Genomic DNA, 23,341 nt, shown 5'->3' on the forward strand with positions numbered 1-23,341 from the left:
ATCTTTTATTTTTATATATATTAACTGATTTTATATATTTATTTAATAATACTATTTTTTTTTTTTAATTTTTTATATTACGAGATATTTCATAATATTTTTTAGTTTTTTGATTTTGATAATTTTTTTTAATATTTTAAGAATTTATTAAATGTTTATACATATTTATTTTTTAATTACATAATTTAATTTTTATATTGAAAATTATCTTAATTACATTTTTATTAATTTTTAGAAACTATTTTATTTATTAATTATATTTTAATTTTTTATTATTAAATTTAAATATAATTTAAATTTATATAATTTTTAGATAAAATATTTATATTTTAAATATAAGAAAAATATAATATTTATTAATCCTATTTTATAATTTATAAATTTAATTCTATTATTTTTTTTAAAAAAATAGATTATATAATAATATTTATAAACATTTACCAAATTTACTTTTATAATATTTTTTCTGTTTTTATATAAATTAATTTATAATTCTTAATAAATATACATTTATATTTAAATAAAAAAAATATTGTAGTCAATTAAATGAAAAATATTATACAAAATATATAAATAAAATATTAATTAAATTTATAATAAATTGAAGAAAAATATAATTTTTTATTAAATATTTATATAAATTCTTATTTTTAATAAAATAAAAAATAATTAATTTTTATTAAATTTATAAATTTGATTCAAAAAAGATCAAAATATATTTATTTTTTTCAAGTATAATAAATGAAAATATAAATCTTAATTGATAAATATTTAAAAATATTTAAAAACAATATATATTTATTATTTTATTAACATTTTTATCAATAAATAAAACAATAATTAAAATTTATTTTTATATATTTAATTTTAGAAAAGAATTTAAAATAATATAATTTTTAATTAAAATTCACTTTAAATATATAATCTATATATCTATTATAATGTATTTTTTTTTATAATTATTTATATAAAAAAGAAAAGAAAAATATATATATTTTAATAAATATATTTTTCTATTAAATAAATATTACTTTCAATTTTTAATTTATAAAATAATTATAATTAAAAAGACAAAATATGGATTTATTTTTCCTTTTTTTTTTTTCTAGTTATTTTTTTTAAAAAAAAGATTATAATAAAAATATAAAAAGGAAATAAGGAAAAATAATTAAAACTAAATATATATATATAAAATAAAAAGAAAAGAAAAAAAATATAAACTACAAACATAAAATAAAATTAAAATATATATTAATTTGTATATAAATATATATATATATATATATATATATATTTATATATATATATATATATATATATATATATATATATATATTAATTTCTTATTCTAAATATTTTTATTTTTTCTTCTTCTAGCACAAGGCATAACAGCCGCCTCGAATTTTTTTAAATAATCCTTAGTTTAAAGAACAATCTATTCAAAATAACTAATACCTAACTATTCTCTAGTATACCCTCTTTTTAAATTTCTTAAAGTATAAACATCTCTATTTTAAAGAATTCTCATAATCAAATCAGAAGTACTAATTCCATCAGTTCTTTATGTTTCTTTAAATTTTCCTATTTTTTTAACAAAAGCATAAATATCATCTGTCCCTCCACTAGAATAAGGAGCTACATCATGAGCTACATAATCGATTTTATTTTAATCAATAAATTCTTAATTAATAATCCATGGACAAGGATATACTACTTCATCTACCCATTTACAATGTTTAACACTATATATATATTTATTTATTTATTTATTTTTAAAAAAAAAGTTACCTTAATGTACGTTCTAAACCATTCATTAAAGTTGCTCCTTTATATTTTTCAGTTTCTTCTTAGTCAGCAACTCCTACTATCAAATGTACATTAGGGAATAGTTTTTTACATTATTCAAGCTATGTTTTTAATTATATATATAGTTTTTTTTAGTTTTATTTGTACTTATTAAGCATGACCAAAATGAAATCCGTCATATACTCCATCAGCATATACACGAATAACTCTATTAGTATCGTTTTCATTGTTATTTTATTGTTGTTCTGACATTTTTTTATAATAAGTATATATATTTTATATTTTTTTATATTTTTTTTCTTAAACAAATTTTAATATTTTTTTTTTTTTTTTCTTAATAAAAAATTATTATGTTTATTTGTAAATTTCTATTGAGTACTTTTTATATTATTAGTTATTTTAATTATTTTATTTTTTTTATATAAAAGAAATAAACAAACAAAAAACTTAAGAAATAGATAAAAAAATTTAATTATAAAATAGACTAACCTATAAAAAAAAATATTTAAATAAAAAGTTAAATATAAATAATTATTTAAGATATTTAACCCAAATAGAACTATTATATAAATTACTTATTATTATTATTTATGAATCCCTTTATATACATTTAGTTTACTATAATAGCTAAACTCTTGTTTTTGAGATCTTTTTATTAAAATCATATTATTAATATTCAAATTATATATTGAAGTAGATATTATAATTTGGGAACTAAATCTAGTTTGTTAATTACTGTATTTATTATTAGTTTAGTATTTTATTTATTGAAATTATTTTGATGAGAATAATAAATATTTTAGTTTATAAAAAATAATTAATAATTTATCTTCTTTTTTTTTATTAAATTTTTTTTTTTTTTTACAAAAATAAAAAAAAACCGCAATTTTTATTATTATTAATGTTATAAATCTAAACTTTATTAAGAATTTAAAATTATATATATATTTCATTTAAGTATTTATTATATATATATATTATATTTATTAAGTAATATAAAGTAAATAATTACATTCACTGAATATTATGGTAAAAAAAGACAGTAATTATATTGTATTTTTTATATTTTAATTGATATTATTCAATATTTTATATTTATGAATTTCTAGTAGTCTAGAAAGGAATTATTAAAGAAAAATTAATTATATTTCATCAATTATTTTTTTTATAACAAAAAAACTAGGTAAGTTTTAGGTATCTAGAAAGTATATTTTTTTTATTTAATTATTAAATCAAATTTTTAAATAAACTTTTTTTAAAATTCATTTGTATAATATAGCTTTAATAGTAATAATATAATATAAAATAAGGAAATTAAATAAAGGAAATAAACTATAATTATGAATTTATTATAAGGAGGGGGGGTTGTCAAAAACCTTATAATTATTTATAAAAATTTAAAATAAAATTAGATGTTCGGGATTTATTATATAATTTATAGTCAAATTAACTTTATATTTAGCTTTATAATTAATTTAATAAATGAATAAATATATTATATATATTTAAAATATTATATATAATTCTTATGGGACTTTATAAACTTTAAATATAGAAAAATTCGGAATTTTCAAATATAGATATTTTATTTAATTTTATATTATACAAATTATAAAAATCATATTTTTAAAATTAGTATATATCTAAATTTTAATATGTTATATTTTATTTTAAATATATAGAGATAAAAGAAAAAAATATAAATATTTATATTCATAAAAACAATATTAAATAAATTAATTACAATTATTTTTTAAAGAATATTCTTATTTACTTTTAATAAGTAATTCTTAAATATTAAAAATATAAAAATTCTTAAATATTAATCATATTAATATAATTATAAATAAAATATATATGTATATATATTGATATTTTAAAATAAAATTAATCTAATGTAAATTTATAATGATATAAATAGAATTAATTTTTAAATTTAAAGTATATATAATTAAAAATAATTTATTAATATTTATTTATATTATATAAAATAAAAATTTATATAATTTTGTACTTTAAAAAATAAAATATTACATAATATTTAAAAAAATAAAAAAATTATATATACATATATATATATAAATATATAAATAAATATATATATATATATATAAAATATATAAATATTTTATTATTTTATTATTTTTATTATTTTATATTATATATATTTATAAAAATCTTAATTTTATTTAGTTTTATTAATCATATATATATTTTTTAATTATTTATTTAATTATAAAAATTTAGAAAATAGATTTTATTTTTAATTATTTTCTTTTTTATTTAAAATAAAATAAAAAAACAATTTTATTTTATATTTTTTAAAAATAATTAAAATAAGAAATAAAATATTTAAAAAATAAAACTTTGATATATTTTTTATTTTTTTTGCTTTATTCAATTTAATTTTTTTATATTTTATTTTTAATTTAAATGTTTTTACTAAATTTATATTATGCTTTAAATTTTTTTATTTATTTAAATAAATAATAAGAAACTTAGTAAAATAAAAAATTGATAATATTTTTTATTTGTTTTTTAATAAAGAAATGAATAAATTAAATGAATTATCAAATACATTTATAAATTTATATATATAAAAATCAAATATATATATATAGACTTTATATTAATAAGTTTTTATAAATGATGATTTATAAATTTCATAAAAGTTAAATTATAATAAAAATATTTACATTAAGAGGAATAAGATAAAAAGAATGTGAGACATATAATGAATCTGTTATAAAAATTTTGCGATTAGAGATAGCTAAAAAAACAAAAAATATTGATAATAATAACTGCAATATTTTTAAATAAATTTTTAAATAATAAATGTCATATAAAAAAATAAATATAATAAAAAAATATTATGTTATATATAAAAATAAAATAGTATTTTTTTTATATATTATATATATTTTTTTAATAAAAAATAACATTAATTAATTTTTTAATTAATAAATAAAAATATAATATAATAAAAAAATATAATATATATATATATATATATATATATATATATATATTTATTATATATTTTATATTTATAAATTTCTATATTTTAAAAAAAAACAATTAAATGAAAATAACAAATTTAACTAATTTATAATTTTAATAAAAAAATTATCAACAACATTTCTTTTATTTTAACTTTTTAATTTTCTAAGTTTTTTGGAAAGATTCAAAATTTGAAAAAGATAAATTACTATCTTCATCATCTTGTCTAAGTTTGATTTTTTTTTAAATTTAAACAATATTTTTAGCTAAATCACTAAACATTATTTCTAAATTTTATCTATTTTTTGCTGAAACTAAATAGAATTTTTCATAATTGTTATCTTCCACAAACTACTTTATTTTATTATAAATAATTTCAACTTCTTTTTAATTCTAAATTATATCGATTTTATTAACAACTAAAACTATAGGAATGTACTAATTTTGAGAATGTTCTTTGAAATTATCTCTCCATTAATTTACGCTTTTTATATTTTATAAATCTTATACATCACAAACTATTATACATCCCATTGCCAATTATACATATTATTTTGTTAATGATTTATATTTTTCTTAACCTGCTGTATCCCATACTTATAATTTTATGCTTTAATTATCATCATATTTTAATGTGTGTGTTTGAAAATCTATACCTAAAGTTGATGTCGTTTATTAACTAAATTAATTCCAGCAAAAAGAATTAATTATTGATGTTTTGCCGACTCCTGCGTTTCCTATTATTATTACTTTTATTAATTTTTATTTATTCATTATTTTATTTTTTATTTTTTATTTTTCATATATAACAAAAAAAACTAAAAAAAAACGAAAAAACACCAAAAAAAAAAAAAACAACAAAAAATCCAAAAAAAAAAAAAAAAAAAAAAAAAAAAACTAAAAAACCCTAAAACCAAAAAAACATAAAAACCAAAAAAACCAAAAAAATCTAAAAACCAAAATAATCTAAAAGCCAAAATAACAAAAAACATAAAAAAACCAAAAATAATTAAAAAACACAAAAAATTTAAAAAAACACAAAAAATTCAAAAAAACACAAAAAATTCAAAAACCCAAAAAATTCAAAAATCCCAATTAACCCTTAAAACACAAATAACAAAAAAACTCAAAAAGCCAAAAAGCCAAATAACACAAAAAGCCCAAATAACTCAAAAAACCCAAATAACCCTAAAATCCCTAAAAACCCATATAACCCCAAAAACCCAAATAACACAAAAAACTCCGAATAAAACAAAAAACTACAACAAAAAAAATAAAAAAAACTAAAAAATCAAAAAAATATATATATATAAAAAATAAATTATTTTTTCATAAAGTTTTTAGATGATTATTTTTTTCAGTATTTAATATTTCGTAAGAAAAAACACATTTCTTAGTTAAAAAATCTTATCCCTTTTTATCTTTTTCATCTATATATCCATAAGGTTTAAAATCAATTAAAAATACTTTTTCTAAAGGCTTAAGTATAGAAATTTATTATTTTCCAGATTTATTGATTTCTTTATCGAAAAAATCTACGAATTCAATCGCATATATTCTATAACCAGTTACATTTAAAAACTATAGCATTCTTTTTATTCTAAATTCACTATTTACATAAGGATTGAGTAGAGTTTCTTTATATCTTAACAAGTAATTTTCATTTCTCGAGATTTTACCAGTCTTTTCATCATCTAATTATAAACCAAAATAGTCTAAAATTAATTTATAACTTTCAATTATTCTTTTCCCAATCTAAAACATATAAATATTTACATATATAATAATTAAAATAATAGATAAGTTTACTATTGCATTTTATCTAAAAAACATGGCCCTATCTTTAGATATTTATCCACTAAAATGAGGGAATAACCAATGAAAATATGTATGATTGATTTCCAATAAATGATATTACCCTTTCCTTTTTATAAAATGATATATATTATTGATAAAAATAAATTACCATTTTAACATTTAAAAAATATAGGCATCACTTATTGGAGCTTTATATTAACCTAAATAAAACTCCGTAAAAAGATGATAAATGGAATATTTTTTAGGAGTTAATTTTTATAGGATTAATGGTTAACTTTAGCTTTTTTCTTATTAGTTATTTATGGGCATTATTTATCTTAGTTCGTTTATATAATTTTTAATAGTTAATGAGTTATTTCTAGATTTATAATTTTTATCAATATTATCATTGTATTCATTATCATCTTCTTCATATGAATTTTCATTTATTTTAATGCTTTCTTTATTTTTGATTATTAAATATTATAAGTTATTTTAATTTTCTTCTTTTTATTCTTTGTTATTTTATATTTCTTCTTAATAAGCATTATTTACTATAATTTATATTGTATTTTATTTATTTATTTCTTCGTTTTCATTTTGTTATTCATTTGTTGGTTTTTAGATATTATTTTATTAATCTATTTTATTTAATTATTATTAAGAGGATTTCCCTTTTTTTTATACTTCAAATTTGGTTTTTGATTTTGTGTACATTTTAAATTATTATTATTTTTTATTTATTACAAATAAAAAGAAATTTGAAAATTTTTTTTATAAATACATATAAATTAAATAAAATAAATTATACTTTTTTTTAATTAATTTAGAATCTGAATACATATATATATATATATATATATATATCTATTAGTATGTTTTTAAACCATTTTTTCGTTTATTTTTATTTCATTATTTTAATATAAATTTATTAGTTTCTTTTAAAAAATTAAGAGATCTTTTATTACTTAATTAAGTTTGTAAAATTTAAGATTTAGATAAATTAATTTAATCAATTATGTTATTTATATTTACATTCTTTATTGTTTTTATTTGATTTGGTATTTTCTCATAACTAAAACCTTAATTTAGTTACTTTTACATAATTTAAGTTTTAATTGATTCATTTTATTATAAGATATTGCTGTTTTAAATAGATATTTCTTAATATTAAGGTATTCCTAAAATATTCATTTTATTATTTTATTTAATTTTTTTATTTATTTATATAATATTAAAAAAAATAATAAATTTTAATTTTATTTAATAAATTAAAAAAATATATTTATATAATATTTTTTTTATTTTTATTATAGAATATAATCTATATTAAAAATACTTATATTTTTATTATATTTATTTTATTTAAAATAATTATTATAAATAATTTTATTTTAATTAAAAAAATATACTTATATAAATATATGTATTTATATTAAATATTTTAAATTTATCAAAATTCTATATTTTTATAATCTTAATCTTAATAAAATTCAAATGCCCAAGGATTTCTAAAATAATATATGTATATATATATATAAGTAAATTAATATTTTACTAATTTAAAAATTCTTATATTCCTTATTTAATTGAAAGATTAGGATATAGATTTTTATTAATTTTTTATCTAGTAATAGGATCAACAAATCCATTTTTTTTAAAATGTTCATCTAAAACAGATTTTTCATATGTATGACCTACCTCAGTAGTTACCGGTTCTTCCATTAAATCAAGGCTTACTTTACAACATAAATAATCAGGAATTTACAGATCGGGATTTTTATAAGGATCTCCGATCAAAGAAATTAACTTTAAGATATTTTTATATTTTTTTTTATTTTATATAAAAAAAAAAAATTACCTTTTTTATTTCATTATCTATATATTATTAACTGAAGTTTTTTTCAGCCAATTATTATTTATTAGAATCAATTATTTCTTATTTCTTTTGTTTTATTTCTTCTAATTATTTATACCATAAAAGTTTTTTAGCTCTGTATATATATACACTAATATCTTTTTCGTATTATTATTTTTTGTTTTTACTGCATAAAGTTAAGGCTATATATTAAATAAAAAATGACAACCAAAAAAAAAAATTAAAAATTAAAAATTTAATAGATTATATATATAAATATATATATATATGTATATATATATATATATAATACCTCTTGTCAATCTTTTTATTCCATTTTATATTTTATTTAAATCCTTATCATTTTTCCCCATTTCACATAATAATTATCCACATAAAAGTTAAGCTTTGATATTACTTTCATCTAATTCGATAGCATATACGGCATCTTCGTAAGCCTTTTAAAATATAATATTTATTAAAAATTTAAAATACTTATTTAATCATTCCCCTCCTTTTATAGCATTTTCCTCTATTAGAATAAAATATTGACTAAGAATTATCAATAGCTATTGCTCTTGTATAATATTCAATCGCTAAATCTATATAATTACTATTATATGCTTCGTTTGCTTTTTATTTCCAGTATGCTCCTGTATTTTATTTAGGTTATTCTTTTATTTTTTCTTCTTTTTTTTTCTTTTTTTCATTTTTACTGTCTGATTTTTTCCAATTCGAACGCGTGTTTTAAAATGTTGGTTATACATTAGAATATTCTTATTATTATTCATCAAAAAAATTGCTATGATTTTAATTATTATTCGTATTTTCAGTTTAGAAAAATAAATCAGCTAATCCATTATAAGCTTAATTTAATGTTAAATCATTAAATAGTTGATTATAATTAAATCCAAACATTTTTTAATTTTATTATTATATAAATTAATATTATTTTTTCTTTTTTTTTAAATAGAAAAAATATATTAATTTAATTAATATTCTGTTATTCTTATATTTTTAAAAATAATTATATAAAATATATTAAAAAAGGATAATCAAAAATAAATTTTTAATAAATATCTATTTTTTAATAAGGAAAAAATATATGGTATATTTTATTAAAATTCTTATAAATAAAATATAAAAATATAAATATATATATATATATATATATATATATATATATATATATATATATTTGTGATCATTTTTTTACAATAATTTATTTCGTTAGTTAAAGTGTATCAATTATTAGTTTTTAGGAGCAATTTTCAAAGCATTTTTTTTCTTTTTCTGATATATTTTATTTATCGAAATCAAAGCATTATTATTTGCAATTAAAAAGTACATTTTTTAATTAATTTTCTATTTGAAAATCCCTTATTTATTTTTTAATATCTATTCCTTTAAATATTTCATTTTAAATTTAGTATAATTCCATGTTTTATAATTTTTTAAAAATTTTTATACAAAAAATTAAGTATTTTTTTTTATAAATTACTTTTATATATAAATAAAATCAAAAAATAAATTAAATTACAAAAATATTATCTATAATTTTCATAAATTTAATATAATTTTTATTAAAAATAATAATGAATAGATAAAATAGAGATAAATTTTACTAATTTAAGCATTATTTTTTATTTATTTTATACATCTAAAAATAAATATATCTTAATTTATTTATTTTTATAAATTAAAATAAAAAATTTAATATTATTAATAATAAGTTGTTTAAAAATATATATATGTTCTTAATAATAAATAATGCATTAATTTTAAAAATTTTAAGTAATAAGTTATTTAAAATAATAAAATTTATATTATAAAAGAAATAAAATAAAATTAAGAAAAAAATTATTTATGAAATAACTATAATATATTTAAAATATATAAAAATTATATAAATATAAGAAGTTAAAAATAATATTAAAAAAATTAATATTATAAATAAAAAATTATTATATCATTTATATAAAAAAATATATATATATTCATATCATTAAATATTTATAAATATTTAATTTAAATATTTTATATCTTTATCTATATATAAATATATATGCATACTTTTTTATTTATATATTATTATTAAATTTATTTTTTAAATATATTTTTTTTAAATTATTATTAATGTTTATATATTATTTTGATATTTAAAATAAATAAAAATTCTTTAAAAAAATTTCATAATATTTTTAGTTTATCTTAATATTTTTTTATTAGTTCACCTAATATTTAAATATATATATAAAGTCAATTATTTGTTGTTTAAGTAAATTAAATCAAGATTAAAAGTATTACAAAACTATTATATTAATTAAAAATAATCTTTTTATTATGTTTTTTATATATAATATATTTTTTAAAAAGCTTAATAGGATAATAATTGTATTATATATCATGTATGGTTTTTAAAATATTAAAAATAATTATATTATTTTAAGAAAAATAATTATAAAAATAATAATTAAAAAGCACATATAATTTATTTAAAAAATTAGAATTATATAATTTAAATACAATAAATATATACATTTAAATATATATATATTTATATATATATAAATATATATATATATATATATTTACTAATTATTACTTTATTTAATTTATTCAAATCATTTATAATATAAAGTATATCATTTTTAAATCTTTTATATTTATTTTATCTTTTTCCACATTTGTATTCTCACATTTATATTTAATCTTACTATAACTTTATTTAAATTTTTTTTTGCTATATTAAATAATTCAATTATTCTTTTTATTTCATATCTAAATATTATCAATATAAGCATATTATTTTGTTTTTGTCCATTTTTTATCTTTTTTATAATTTACTTATTGTTAATTTATTTTATTTATATTAATTTAATTTATAGTTTGTCTTATAATATAAATAAAAAATATCTAAATTTCCATATTTTAAAATATTTGACAAGATTATTTTTTTTTTTTTTACTACAAAATATATAAATTTTATTAAAGCAAATACGTATCTAAAAAATTTAAACTAGTGTCTATTCTGATATTATATGACATTGAAATGTCTTAAATATTATTTTTGTTGTTGTAAATATTGATATACCTAAGTCTCTTTTATGTATTTAAGTGCATTTTATATTACTATTTTTTTATTTATATAGCATATTCAGTCAAATTTTGGAGGTTTACAACATAAATATATTTAACTTTCGGATGCAATATTTTACTTTTTAATTATTTGTTTAATTTAATTGTATTTTTTTTATTTTAAATATATAATATTTTTAAAATTATAATAAAAAAAAAAATGAATATATATAATATATATATATATGTAATTTTTCAATAATTATTTAATATTTCTAATTCTTATTAAAGATTATCTAATTAAATACATTAACTTTTGATTTAATCAGTTTCTAAATGTAAAATTACATAGTTTTCAGTGTATTTTATATTAGATTTTTCGGCTATTTCTAAATTAGATTTGATTTCATTGATTTTTTTTCTAATATTTTCAATTTAATTTTCTATATTATTGATTTATAATTTCTTAGTTTCTATGATTTAAACTCTTTCGGAAATCGTTATTTTATCGCCATTATCCTCTTCTATTTATGTAGTATTTAAATTATTATTTTATATTTATTATTATTCTTAATTGTCCTCATTATTATTATTTATATCAACAAAATCTTATATTTTCATGTTCGTTTTCCATAAAAATTTTGATGAATCATATATATACTCGAATTCTCCCAGTTTTATTTATATATCTTATAGTTTTTAGTCTTTTAAATTAGTTCCAAAATCGGCTTCCATTTATTTCATTTCCATTTTTTTTTTTTTTTTTTCTCCACCTTCCCCTCTATTATATTTATTGTTATATTAAAATTTAATTTTTATATTAAAATAAACTAAAATATGTATATATATATATATATATATATTTATATTATTTCAAAATAAAAAAGAGTTAAATTAGATAGTCTCTAATAATCAAGGCTTAATAATATCAAAATTAACAAAATTAGCTCTATATATTCCTTTGAAATTATTAAAAGGATACTTCAAAACTTAAGATTTATATATTTTTTTTCCAATAATAATCTATTCTGAAATAAAATCTTCAAATTTCTTTTCGAAATTAAATTAAATTTAAAATTTTGGTAAACTCTTAAAATTATCATTTTATTATTAAGAAATTACTTAATTTTACAAATATTTTACAATAGCCTCTAAATTTTTATTTCTGGCTTTATCTATAGCATTTAACCCAAATTAATCTTTTATTAAAATATCACATTTACATTTTTCAACTAAGATTTTAATACTTTCGAAATTCCAACTCTTAACTGCATGCATTAAAGGTGTATTTCCAGTCAAATCGAATCCATCTACATTACCGCCTCTTAAATGTAAGTATTATAAAATAGCCGTTTTATCTAATGTAGCGGCTAAAGTTAACGCATTAAATCCATATTTTAAATCAACTGAGGAATTTATACAAAAACCATGATCTAAAGCATCTTTTACTACGTTTATATCGTTTTCTAATATTCCACGCATTAATATATATCTACGGGTATGAGGGTAACTGGATTTTTATTTTACATGCCATGCTGAATATGATTTGAAACGGATTGGATTCGTTAAACCGAAGACGTCAGTATTTCCGGACTTCGGAAGTTTTTCGAAAGTATCCCAAGAAAATATATTGTTTAATGTATTCGGGAAAATATCTTAAAAAATTACCATTTTTAAATAATATAAGTTAATATTTTAGTTAAGAGAGTATTATTAATTAAATATATATATATATATATATATATATATATATATATATATATATATATATATATATATATATATTGATAGATAGATATTGATAGATTTATATTTTATATATTATATTTTAATTATATAAATTACATCAATGAAAATACTTTTATTTATAGTCATTTTTATTTTATTAGTTATTAATGTTTAAGGGTAGGCTGTACAAGATTTATAAATCATTATTTTAAGCAGTTCTAAATTTTGGTTTAATTTTAGATAAGCAAATAATGCATTAATGATTTATGATGCAGTCCGTGGTTTAGGTGTAGAAGATGAAAATGTATATTTAATTAAAATAATTTAATTATATATACATTTATAAAAGATCATATTATTGATTCCAGAGAATTCAGCCTGTAATCCAAGAAATAATGATCCGGGTTATTATTTTATTATTATTAAAAATTAATTTTATTTAATTTAAGAAAAAATAAAATAGGAATCGTATGTCCTGTAGACGAATAAAGTGAACCTAATTTATTTAAAAACGCAGAAATTGATTATAAATCAGCCGACGTAAGTGTAAAAACATTATCTAATATGTTAAGAGGAAGATACACTAAATTTGTAATAAAAAATAGATATATATATATAATTATAAATTTTTTAAAAAAAGACACCAAGGTCTAAAAGATTAGTCACTAATAAAAATACGAAAATCTTAACCTTTTTTACAGGGCATGGAGGTGATGGATATTTAAAAATGTAAGATACAGACTTTGTTTTAGATGAATAATTTGATGAAATTTTATAAGAAAGTTATATTAAAAATCTGTAATTATTTATTTAATATATATGTATTTATAATCTTTTATAAAAAATTTAAGATATAAAGAAATGCTTATGATAAATGATAGTTGTAGTGCTTCTACTATTTTCGATAAACTCACGGCACCAAATATTTTTGGTCTAGGTAGTAGTTCTTTTGGTTAGAAATCATATTCTAGTGGTTTTGATGAAAATTTATCTGTATCTAAATCAGATTAGTAATATATATATATAGTTATTTTATTATTTTATATATGTGTTTAGATTATCATAAATTACTTATTATTATTTAAAAAAAAACTTAATGAAAAACAAAGAATTAACTTTAGCTGATCTTATGACAGAATTTCCATCTTCAGTTTTAAAAGGTGATATAGGTTACAAAAATACAAACCCAAAAAAAGATTAATCTAAGGTAAAATATAAATATAAATATAAATATAAATATAAATATATATATATATATATATATTTTTTTTTAAAAAATAAATTAGATTTATTTGAAAGACTTTTTTAGCAATATTAACAAAAATAAAATTATTTTCGAAAAATATTAAGAATCAGATAGAGATTTTCAAATTTTTAAAGATTTGGATTTGTCTTTTGAGAAAATTAAAAATATAAAAACAGATTTTTAAAATGATTAATTTTTTTCAAATAATAATGATTTTTAAAAGATTTTTAGTTCTTATTTATGATAAAAATATTAATATATATAAATCTATATTTTTATTATTATAATAAATTAATATAAAGAATAAGTTTCGAAATAATTTTTTTTTTATTTATAAAATAACTAATTAATTTATATTTTAATTATAAAAGAAAAAAAATATAACTTAATAATTATAATTTTTAACAAACGAAAATCATGAATAAAGATATGTAAATATAAACTGACACATAAATATAAGAAAATGATAATAATAATTTGAATTAAACTAAATCAAATTAAAGTTAATCTGAAAATATATAAAATTTATATGAAAATAATTTAAATAATCAAGAATAAAATTAAAATTAATCGGATAGCAATCAGTATGTCAATTAAGACTATGATATTGCATCAGATTTATAATAATACGAATTGTAAAAAAATAAATATTAAGGAAAAAATATAAAATATATTTATAAATATTTAAAAAAATAATATAGAGAGAAAAAACCAGAATGTTTTTATTGTATAAATAATATAATGCAACAAAAACTTAAATAATAGTTTATATTAATATAATATATATATAAATATTAAACTATATAATTATAGAATATAAGAAGTTTAAAAAGCTAAAGCTGTTAATAATAAATTAATATAAAATTTGAAAGAATTAAGTCATAAAATAGATGGAACAATTGATAAATATAAAACTAAATTAAGTGAAAAAAACTAATTATAAAATTAAGAAAATAGCATATGTAATAGAATAAAAAAATATTAATTTTTAATTTTTTTTTAAAAAAAGTTTCTTCATTAAATAAATTAGATAACTATAAAAAAAAACTATAATAATATAATAAATAAATAAATAATTTATCGAAATAAGAAGATTAATATGCATAAGAAAAGTATAATTTGAATTATTAATAAATAAATATAAATATAAATATAAATATAAATATAAATATAAATATAAATATAAATATATATTTATATATTTATATATTTATTTATTTTTATTAATCTATTTTTTTAATTTTTTTTTTTATTTATATATACTTTTATATTTTTATAGCTTTTAATTTCTTTTTTATTTTTTATTTAATAATTTATATTTTATTTATTATTTATAGAGTTAGTCAGTGGTAAATATTGATAAAAGATGTAGATTATCGATTAGTCGAAACTTAATAAATAAATAAAAAATTAATTGAAATTACAAGAGAATAAGAAAAGGCAATTCTTGTTAAAAAAATGATAATACAAAATAACTCTTAAGGGAAGAAATAGATAATTTAAAGGCTTAAATTAAAAATACTAAAGTTTCTATAAGATTAAATGAAAAAGGGTTTAAAAAACTCAAGAATTTGTAAAAAAATTAGAGTTGAAACATTAGGAAATTTGCGAATAATATGGAATAAATTTTGCTCCTTTTGAACCTTTATATAAAGTAAATATATTATTTAATTAAAATATTTCATTTTGTTTTTTGTTATATAGGAAATAAAAGTTTTTATTGAAGTCGAAGAATAAAATAATGTTTGTAAAAAAATAGAAGTAATTAAAAAAAGTTAATATATATTTTTAAATTATATAAAAATTTAGTTATCTGAAGATCTAATATTAAAAATGAAAGAAGACATAATTATATTAGATGAAAGTCATAAGATAATATAAAAACAAAAAAAATTAGAATAAATTTAAATATAAAATAAGATGAAACCTATAATTTAAAAAAATGTATAATTATAATAAATTATACAAATTAAAGAAAAGGTAATTATCAATATTTAAACGAAATATAAAAAATATATATAAATTTATATATATATTTAAATGAAATAGGAAATAAAATAATAATAAGAAATATTAGAAAATCTTAAAAATATTTAATCAAATAAAAATAATTTAAATATGGTAAATGCAATCAAATCAATAGGTGAAAATAATAAATTTATCAAGAATATAAATACAGTAAATATAAAATATAAAAATATTAATATATACATATATATGCATTTATATATATATACATATATATTCATATATATATATATATATATATATAATATTAAAAAAGAATTTCTTTATTCCTCATGAAAAACCAAAATAGTTTAAAAGAGAAATCAGAGGAATCCCTAACGGATTAATCGGTTTTGATAATATAGTTGATTTACCAGAAAATAAGGACCATATTATCAATAAAGTTGATTTTTGGTATTATTAAGATATGATAATGTGCCTCATGACAACTTACTTATTATCAAATGGGGAAAAAAAGTGTTTATAATCTTTCGGAAGTAATAACAGAGTCCAAATGAAACATGTAGAATTAAAACTTTATGGAACTGAATACATAAGTAATATTGAAGGTTTATAAGGACAAAAATAAATCGAATATTTAAAGCTAACAACATCTAAAGGAAAATTTATTGAAGTAGGTTCAGATTTAAATTAAGGAAGATGTAAAAAATTTGAACTTCCAATAAAAACAAATGAAATAGTTATTAGTTTTTTAGGAAATATAGATAAACCTTATTTATAAATAGGTAAAAAAAAAATTATATATTAATATAAATAATTATTTATTTTTATATATAATTAAAAGAATAAAAATGCAAAGATCATATAAAAAATAATGTAAGAGAAAAATTTAAAAATGAATGGATTTTAATAAATTTTGGTATTGATTTAAGAGAAAAGAATGCTTATGTTAACCCTATTATTAATACAAAAATAGAAAGAAAAAAAAATGATTATAGTATTAAGAAATATAATTAACTTTAGATATAAAAATAAAATAGTAATCAAAATTAAGAAAATATATAGGATAGTACAAATATTAAAAATTAAGAAAATCCAAATAAACTTATAAGTAATGATATTAATAATAGTATAATTAATAATATAGATAATAAAATAAATTAATATAATTCAATAAATTAAAATAGTAATGGAATATAAAAGATATAATAATAATAATTATAATAATAATAATAATAATAATAATAATAATAATAATATGATTAAAATATAAATAATAGTACAAATTTAAAAAATTAAGAATAATCGTCATAAATAAATAATTAAAATATCAATAATGATATAAACAAATAAAATGATTAATATTAAATAGAACACTAAAATAATTAAGAATATATATTATAATAATTATAATAACAATAAAAATAAATATAATAACAATAATTATAATAATAATAATAATAATAATAAAAATAATAATAGCAATAATTATAATAACAATAACAATATTAATAATAATAATAATTATAATAACAATTATAATAATAATAAATATAATAACAATAATTATAATAATAACAATAGTAACAATAACTATAATAACATTAAGAATAAAAACAATAACAATAGTAATAATAATAATAACAATAATAATAATAATATTAATTATAACAATAATAATAATAATAATAAAAAAATTGATAATATTAATAAAAAATAAATAATAGAAATAATAAATAAAATATAAAAATAATTAAAAATTGTTTTAATATAAATATTTATTATACTATTTTTTCTTAATTTTTATTTTTTATAAAAAATATATATAAAAATTATTTATTTTTAATATTTCATTTATATTTTAATTTTAAATAAATAAATTTTATTTTTTATATATTATATCATTTTTTTTATTTATTTTAATTTATAATATTTTTTTTAAAATAATAAAAATATATAATTCTATATGTTTTATTAAATATTATATTATTATAAAATACTATTTAATTCTTTAAATTATATATTAATACATTTATCTATCTTATTCCTAAATATTAATAATAAATCAAATAAATATTCTTATAAATCTTTTGAAATAATATCTTTAATTCTTTTATTTTAATATAAATTCTATTTTAAATGTTTACCTAAATAAATATTACCTTTTTTATATAAATTAAGTTTTAGAATAAAGTAATTTTTTTTTATATATATATGATTTAGATTTATAGTATATTTTGTTTATTTATTAATTTTTTTTTATATATATTACTTCTATTGATAATTTTTTTTTATATTTTTTTTTTTATATTTATAAGTAATATATAGTTATCATTTAAAAAATAAAAAAAAATAATAAAAAAATATAAGTATATTATATATATATATATATATATATATATATATATATATATATATATATTTATATTATATCAATCATTTCTTTAATTATTTAATTTCACTTTTGATTTATTACTATAAGTCACCATTATAGCATGAAATGCCATTCCTGCGAAATAAAAATAATTCAAATTCTATTATTCACAACAATAATTAATAAGATTATAAATTTTAATTTTCTATTCATAACTAAAGACTATATTCCTTAGATATTTTCTCTTAGCTTTAACTTCTTAATCCCCATAATCTCCTCCGTATTAATCCTGATCATTTTTAAGAATAATTAGTTATTATAAACTGAAGTCTTACTCAATAAAATACATAGAAGGTGCTTAATCTATATAATAAGTAACAATATTGACTAATTTAGATATTATTTTGTTCAAAATATTACATAAATCTGTTAAATTGGACGTATTTTAGATTTATAGATATAGTTTTTCTTCTTATTCCTAAGTATAAGTAATACTATGCCAGTATTCATTTTAAAATCTAAAATAAGTTTAACAACTTTCAATAATTAAATTTTTAACGAAATTTAAATTTAATTTAGGGAAATTTAAATTTTCTTTATTTTTGGTATTTTAAGTATTTTTTTATTAATTTTTTAAATTTTATTCGATTTTAGACTATATTTCTTAAGAAAATTAATTTTTGCAATTTTCGTAATTTCCTATATAAAAAAGAGAGGTTTATTTCTATAAAAAAACAGAGTTTTTTTCCTAAAAACAAATATAAAAAATATCGTTGTTTTCTTCGTTAAAATATATTTTTTGCATATACATATTGGTACATCTAGCCTGCTTTTTCTCAGGGTTCTCCTATATAGAAAACAAATGTTATAAAGAAGGTAGTTTATATGATATTTTTATCAAAAATTGTAAAACTTCTAATTGTTCTTGGAAATTAAAGTCGTCTTATTATAATAAAAGTCTATTTTTTCTTAGTTTTCTTATAAAACTTACTGTTAGAATAAAGGATAGTCGAATATATTCAGTATTATGTCCTTCCATAAATATTAGAAGATGTCTGTTTAGAAAAATTTATTGAGATCGTCTTAAAAATCATTAACAAATGCCAGAACAGTGTTAAAATTAAGTTATTTTGACTTATGTATAGAAAAATATTATTTAGAATTTTATTAAATGTGACTTTTCCATATTTGTTAGGTAATTTTAGAACATAAAAGGTTAAAAATTTAGCTATTTTATTATAAAATAAACTCGTTTTTAATACTTTCTAAATTTTAGAGCTCAAATAGTTCTTAAAAAGCGTAAAAATAATTTAATATTTAATAGGATTAAAATAATTATTAAGGATTTAAAATTTTATCCATATTTTATTTTTTAAATATATATAATATTTAAAAATATTTTATTTAATTAAATATTTGACGGGAAATAAAAAAATATATATATAAAAATACGTAAATATGTATATATATATATATATATATATATATATATATACATTCTTTTTTTTTTTATGTTTTTAGAAATATTTATATATACTAAATTTTTTCATATATAAATATTTTCAAAATAAAATTTTAATTTTTATAATTATAAAATATAATATGAAATTTATATTATATAATTAAAAATTTTATTTTAAATTAGTTAGATGAATTTTTTCCAATTTATTTTTTATTCTAATTTTTTTCAATATTAAAAAGTTGGTATATTAAATAATTAAAAATCATTTTAATCATTTTAGTCTTAAATAAATTCAACTAATTAATTAATTTCCATATTATCAATTTATTTTACATCTATAATTTTAGTTTTAAGAACTCTTATAATGCCTTTTATATAATTTTTGTATTAATGATTAATTTAGAAATCTTCATTTTTAGTATATAATTAGATTTTTTCGAAAATTTATTAAGCTTTTTCTTTATCAACAAAATAATTTTATTATAATAATTTTTGTATAATTTTTTATATTTTTTATATAAACATTTATTATTTATTAAATAAATTATTATTATTATTATTATTATTATTATTATTATTATTATTATTATTATTATTTATTGTAATTTCATTTAAACCTAATGTTTCATTTAACATTCTATCTTTTATATTATTTATTGTTTCTTCTAATTTTTCTATGTTTTTATCTTCCATATTCTATTAATAATATTTATTATAATAATAATATATTTATATATTTTTATTTACATATTTTTTTTAATCACACATAGTATATATTTATGTAAATAATTTTCCTAATTAACTTTTAATTAAATCTATTGTTGATATTTTTATTTCATTAAATTATTTACAGGTATTATATATATCTTTAATATTTTATTCTCTCTAATCCTTTTCATTTTTATTTAAATTTATTACTATTTATTTTAGATTGTGTTAAATTTATTAGAAATTAGAAGGATCTTTAATAATTAAGTTTTTCATAGAATTTTCATTGATATTTTTAAATATATTTGAGTTTTTCTTTTTATATTTTTCTTGTAGTTTTAGCAATTTTTTTTTAGCTAGTTTCTAAGTTTATTTATTTTTTTCTTTTTGAATTTATTTCTATATTTATATCTGATTTTTTTATTTGAATTTCTGATTTATTTTTTATAATTTTTATTCAAAATTATTTTCTATTTTTAAATAAATTAATATTTTTAAATTTTTTTAAAAAACCGCCATTTTTTTTCTCATTTAATTATATATCCTATTTTTTTAAATTTTTTTATACTTAGTGATTTTTTATAATTTGTTTTCCTTCAGTTTTCTTTATATTTTATATATTAAAAATATAGAGTAAGCATAAATAAATATATATATATATATATATATATAAAATATATATATTTATATATTTTATATATTTATTAATTTAAAATGCATTATATAAAACTAATATTATTATTATTTTCACTTTTAATAGATATTTGTTATATTCCTCTATATTTTTTTTTAAATAAAAGAAAGATATATTTTTTTTTTATTATAAAATAAAATAATACATTAATATGTTGTTAATCCCTCTAATATTTATTATCCTTATTCAATTGCACTTTGAAGTTTTTTACTTTTAATTTAATTATTTTTTGCATGCAAATCATAAAATTATTAAAAATCATTTATTTATTCGAATTTAATTGATGCGCTTTTTTTGTTTTGTTTTGTTTTTTTTAAAAAAAAGATATTCTTATATATACTCTCTAAAAAAATAGCATACTGTGTATATTCTCCTAAAAAATTTACTATACAATCTGTTGCATTTACACTTGAAACCTTTTTTTTTTATTTAATTTTAGATAAGTATTAATTGTTTTTTAAACTATGGAAGGCCACCATGGATAACCTTTTAGCTTTGCCCAAACTAATTAATCGACATTAAATTTTTTCATTTTATTTTTTTTGTTAAATTTATTTTTTAATTAAATAAAATATATTTATACATATATAATTATTTATTTATAATATAAATAGATTTTTTTTAAAAAAAAAAAGGAAAGGAAATAAAAGTGGTTTTTTATATAATTATTAAATATATAAAATACTTTTTATTAAAATATAAATTTTTAAAATAATCAATTGAAATTTAATAAAATGTATAAAATTAAATTATTTATTATATATAATAAATAAATATATATATATTATATGTTATTTTTTTGTTTTTAAATTATTATTTATTTATACTTAATATTTATTTTGTATAAAGAATAATTAATATATTTAATGAAATTTATGAGTTATTTTTGGGTAACTCAAAACTATAGATATTAATAAAAGTGATTTATGTAATAAAACATGAGTTTATTTTAGTAATAGAGTTTTTTTTTATTTTAAAAATTAAAAAGACTTATATATATATAATTAGTTTATTCCTATTTTTTAAATCAGGAATATATATTATGGCCTAAATTTCGGGATATTATTTAAATATAAAATGTTTAATTTAGTATCGTAAAAAAAAAAAAAAAAAAAAAAAGAAAGGAAAAGCATAATTAAATATTAAAATAATTTAAAGCAATTAAAATATATAATAAAAAGATAAATTAAATAAAAATATTATTTGAAATACTACCTTATATATAAGTAATAGAATTTATACATAATAAATAACATTAAATGAAAAAATAAAAATTCAAAAAAAACTACTAAAAAAATAAATATATATAAATACAATATATATATATAAATTACATAAATATTTAAATATATATATCTATATAATATAATAATTGAATTAAAGTTTATATTTTATTATTCAAATATCTTATATATACAATATCATAAAATTTATAAATAATATAAAATATTTATTTAGTATAATTTAAAAAATACATCTTTTTTTATAAAACTTAAATATTTTTGAAATTAAAAAATGTTTACATTTTCACGATTTAACCAAATTTAATAAGTTGAATTATAAAATAATATATAAAACTCTGAGTCATTAGAATAATTAAAGAAAAAACATAATTAAATCCA

General features: G+C 13.9%; 4 protein-coding genes across 4 annotated transcripts, besides 76 other annotated features; 1 reads left to right on the top strand and 3 right to left on the bottom strand. All coding sequences in view use genetic code 6, as the record gives it.

Moving 5' to 3' along the window:
- Positions 1-275: 275 nt before the first annotated feature.
- Positions 276-309: a microsatellite.
- Positions 310-907: 598 nt separating this feature from the next.
- Positions 908-2,058, bottom strand: IMG5_181720 (hypothetical protein; the record flags this gene model as incomplete). Its single annotated transcript, XM_004027463.1, has 4 exons — positions 908-933; positions 1,456-1,742; positions 1,789-1,907; positions 1,954-2,058. 4 exons carry the CDS (start codon positions 2,056-2,058, stop codon positions 908-910), a joined length of 537 nt encoding a protein of 178 aa, XP_004027512.1.
- Positions 988-1,029: a microsatellite.
- Positions 1,260-1,336: a microsatellite.
- A 21-nt stretch (positions 2,059-2,079) lies between the features above and the next one.
- Positions 2,080-2,150: a microsatellite.
- A 1,715-nt stretch (positions 2,151-3,865) lies between these two features.
- Positions 3,866-3,933: a microsatellite.
- Positions 3,931-3,976: a microsatellite.
- Positions 3,933-3,968: a microsatellite.
- A 660-nt stretch (positions 3,977-4,636) lies between the features above and the next one.
- Positions 4,637-4,698: a microsatellite.
- A 78-nt stretch (positions 4,699-4,776) lies between these two features.
- Positions 4,777-4,846: a microsatellite.
- Positions 4,795-4,846: a microsatellite.
- Positions 4,795-4,869: a microsatellite.
- A 675-nt stretch (positions 4,870-5,544) lies between these two features.
- Positions 5,545-5,609: a microsatellite.
- Positions 5,566-5,606: a microsatellite.
- Positions 5,610-5,613: 4 nt separating the features above from the next.
- Positions 5,614-5,989: a microsatellite.
- Positions 5,617-5,711: a microsatellite.
- Positions 5,617-5,754: a microsatellite.
- Positions 5,627-5,754: a microsatellite.
- Positions 5,629-5,870: a microsatellite.
- Positions 5,631-5,768: a microsatellite.
- Positions 5,648-5,703: a microsatellite.
- Positions 5,697-5,832: a microsatellite.
- Positions 5,740-5,895: a microsatellite.
- Positions 5,741-5,788: a microsatellite.
- Positions 5,788-5,895: a microsatellite.
- Positions 5,837-5,993: a microsatellite.
- Positions 5,891-6,031: a microsatellite.
- Positions 5,917-5,993: a microsatellite.
- Positions 5,949-6,043: a microsatellite.
- Positions 6,006-6,066: a microsatellite.
- Positions 6,024-6,067: a microsatellite.
- A 1,377-nt stretch (positions 6,068-7,444) lies between these two features.
- Positions 7,445-7,470: a microsatellite.
- A 326-nt stretch (positions 7,471-7,796) lies between these two features.
- Positions 7,797-7,836: a microsatellite.
- Positions 7,837-8,056: 220 nt separating this feature from the next.
- Positions 8,057-8,835, bottom strand: IMG5_181730 (u-box domain protein; the record flags this gene model as incomplete). The annotated part of the gene is made up of 4 exons (XM_004027464.1): positions 8,057-8,114; positions 8,162-8,412; positions 8,465-8,664; positions 8,775-8,835. The coding sequence occupies 4 exons, from the start codon at positions 8,833-8,835 to the stop codon at positions 8,057-8,059; spliced, it is 570 nt and encodes a 189-aa protein (XP_004027513.1).
- Positions 8,727-8,770: a microsatellite.
- Positions 8,836-9,133: 298 nt separating the features above from the next.
- Positions 9,134-9,175: a microsatellite.
- A 432-nt stretch (positions 9,176-9,607) lies between these two features.
- Positions 9,608-9,659: a microsatellite.
- A 311-nt stretch (positions 9,660-9,970) lies between these two features.
- Positions 9,971-10,008: a microsatellite.
- Positions 10,009-10,394: 386 nt separating this feature from the next.
- Positions 10,395-10,456: a microsatellite.
- Positions 10,415-10,464: a microsatellite.
- Positions 10,465-10,544: 80 nt separating this feature from the next.
- Positions 10,545-10,583: a microsatellite.
- Positions 10,556-10,593: a microsatellite.
- A 399-nt stretch (positions 10,594-10,992) lies between these two features.
- Positions 10,993-11,052: a microsatellite.
- A 665-nt stretch (positions 11,053-11,717) lies between these two features.
- Positions 11,718-11,750: a microsatellite.
- A 624-nt stretch (positions 11,751-12,374) lies between these two features.
- Positions 12,375-12,408: a microsatellite.
- Positions 12,409-12,451: 43 nt separating this feature from the next.
- IMG5_181740 (hypothetical protein) lies at positions 12,452-13,210 on the bottom strand (the record flags this gene model as incomplete). The annotated part of the gene is made up of 2 exons (XM_004027465.1): positions 12,452-12,528; positions 12,763-13,210. 2 exons carry the CDS (start codon positions 13,208-13,210, stop codon positions 12,452-12,454), a joined length of 525 nt encoding a protein of 174 aa, XP_004027514.1.
- Positions 13,211-13,260: 50 nt separating this feature from the next.
- Positions 13,261-13,324: a microsatellite.
- Positions 13,261-13,353: a microsatellite.
- Positions 13,261-13,378: a microsatellite.
- A 148-nt stretch (positions 13,379-13,526) lies between these two features.
- IMG5_181750 (phosphatidylinositol glycan, putative) lies at positions 13,527-19,182 on the top strand (the record flags this gene model as incomplete). The annotated part of the gene is made up of 11 exons (XM_004027466.1): positions 13,527-13,571; positions 13,617-13,671; positions 13,731-13,858; positions 13,908-14,065; positions 14,119-14,277; positions 14,324-14,474; positions 16,218-16,274; positions 16,798-17,266; positions 17,326-17,357; positions 18,066-18,109; positions 19,077-19,182. The coding sequence occupies 11 exons, from the start codon at positions 13,527-13,529 to the stop codon at positions 19,180-19,182; spliced, it is 1,404 nt and encodes a 467-aa protein (XP_004027515.1).
- Positions 14,478-14,531: a microsatellite.
- Positions 15,012-15,051: a microsatellite.
- Positions 15,268-15,308: a microsatellite.
- Positions 15,648-15,704: a microsatellite.
- Positions 15,701-15,733: a microsatellite.
- Positions 15,701-15,774: a microsatellite.
- Positions 15,701-15,849: a microsatellite.
- Positions 16,717-16,784: a microsatellite.
- Positions 16,717-16,789: a microsatellite.
- Positions 17,277-17,321: a microsatellite.
- Positions 17,603-17,741: a microsatellite.
- Positions 17,687-18,235: a microsatellite.
- Positions 17,687-18,237: a microsatellite.
- Positions 17,899-18,176: a microsatellite.
- Positions 18,161-18,242: a microsatellite.
- Positions 18,549-18,596: a microsatellite.
- Positions 18,766-18,794: a microsatellite.
- Positions 18,819-18,847: a microsatellite.
- Positions 18,852-18,914: a microsatellite.
- A 367-nt stretch (positions 19,183-19,549) lies between the features above and the next one.
- Positions 19,550-19,610: a microsatellite.
- Positions 19,611-20,311: 701 nt separating this feature from the next.
- Positions 20,312-20,350: a microsatellite.
- Positions 20,351-20,376: 26 nt separating this feature from the next.
- Positions 20,377-20,432: a microsatellite.
- A 370-nt stretch (positions 20,433-20,802) lies between these two features.
- Positions 20,803-20,835: a microsatellite.
- Positions 20,821-20,861: a microsatellite.
- Positions 20,861-20,914: a microsatellite.
- A 129-nt stretch (positions 20,915-21,043) lies between these two features.
- Positions 21,044-21,076: a microsatellite.
- A 596-nt stretch (positions 21,077-21,672) lies between these two features.
- Positions 21,673-21,726: a microsatellite.
- Positions 21,673-21,731: a microsatellite.
- Positions 21,732-23,013: 1,282 nt separating this feature from the next.
- Positions 23,014-23,060: a microsatellite.
- Positions 23,015-23,067: a microsatellite.
- Positions 23,068-23,341: the final 274 nt, after the last annotated feature.

This window comes from Ichthyophthirius multifiliis (genome assembly GCF_000220395.1).
Source record: "Ichthyophthirius multifiliis unplaced genomic scaffold scaff_1120509251322, whole genome shotgun sequence".
Taxonomy (NCBI): Eukaryota; Ciliophora; class Oligohymenophorea; order Hymenostomatida; genus Ichthyophthirius; species Ichthyophthirius multifiliis.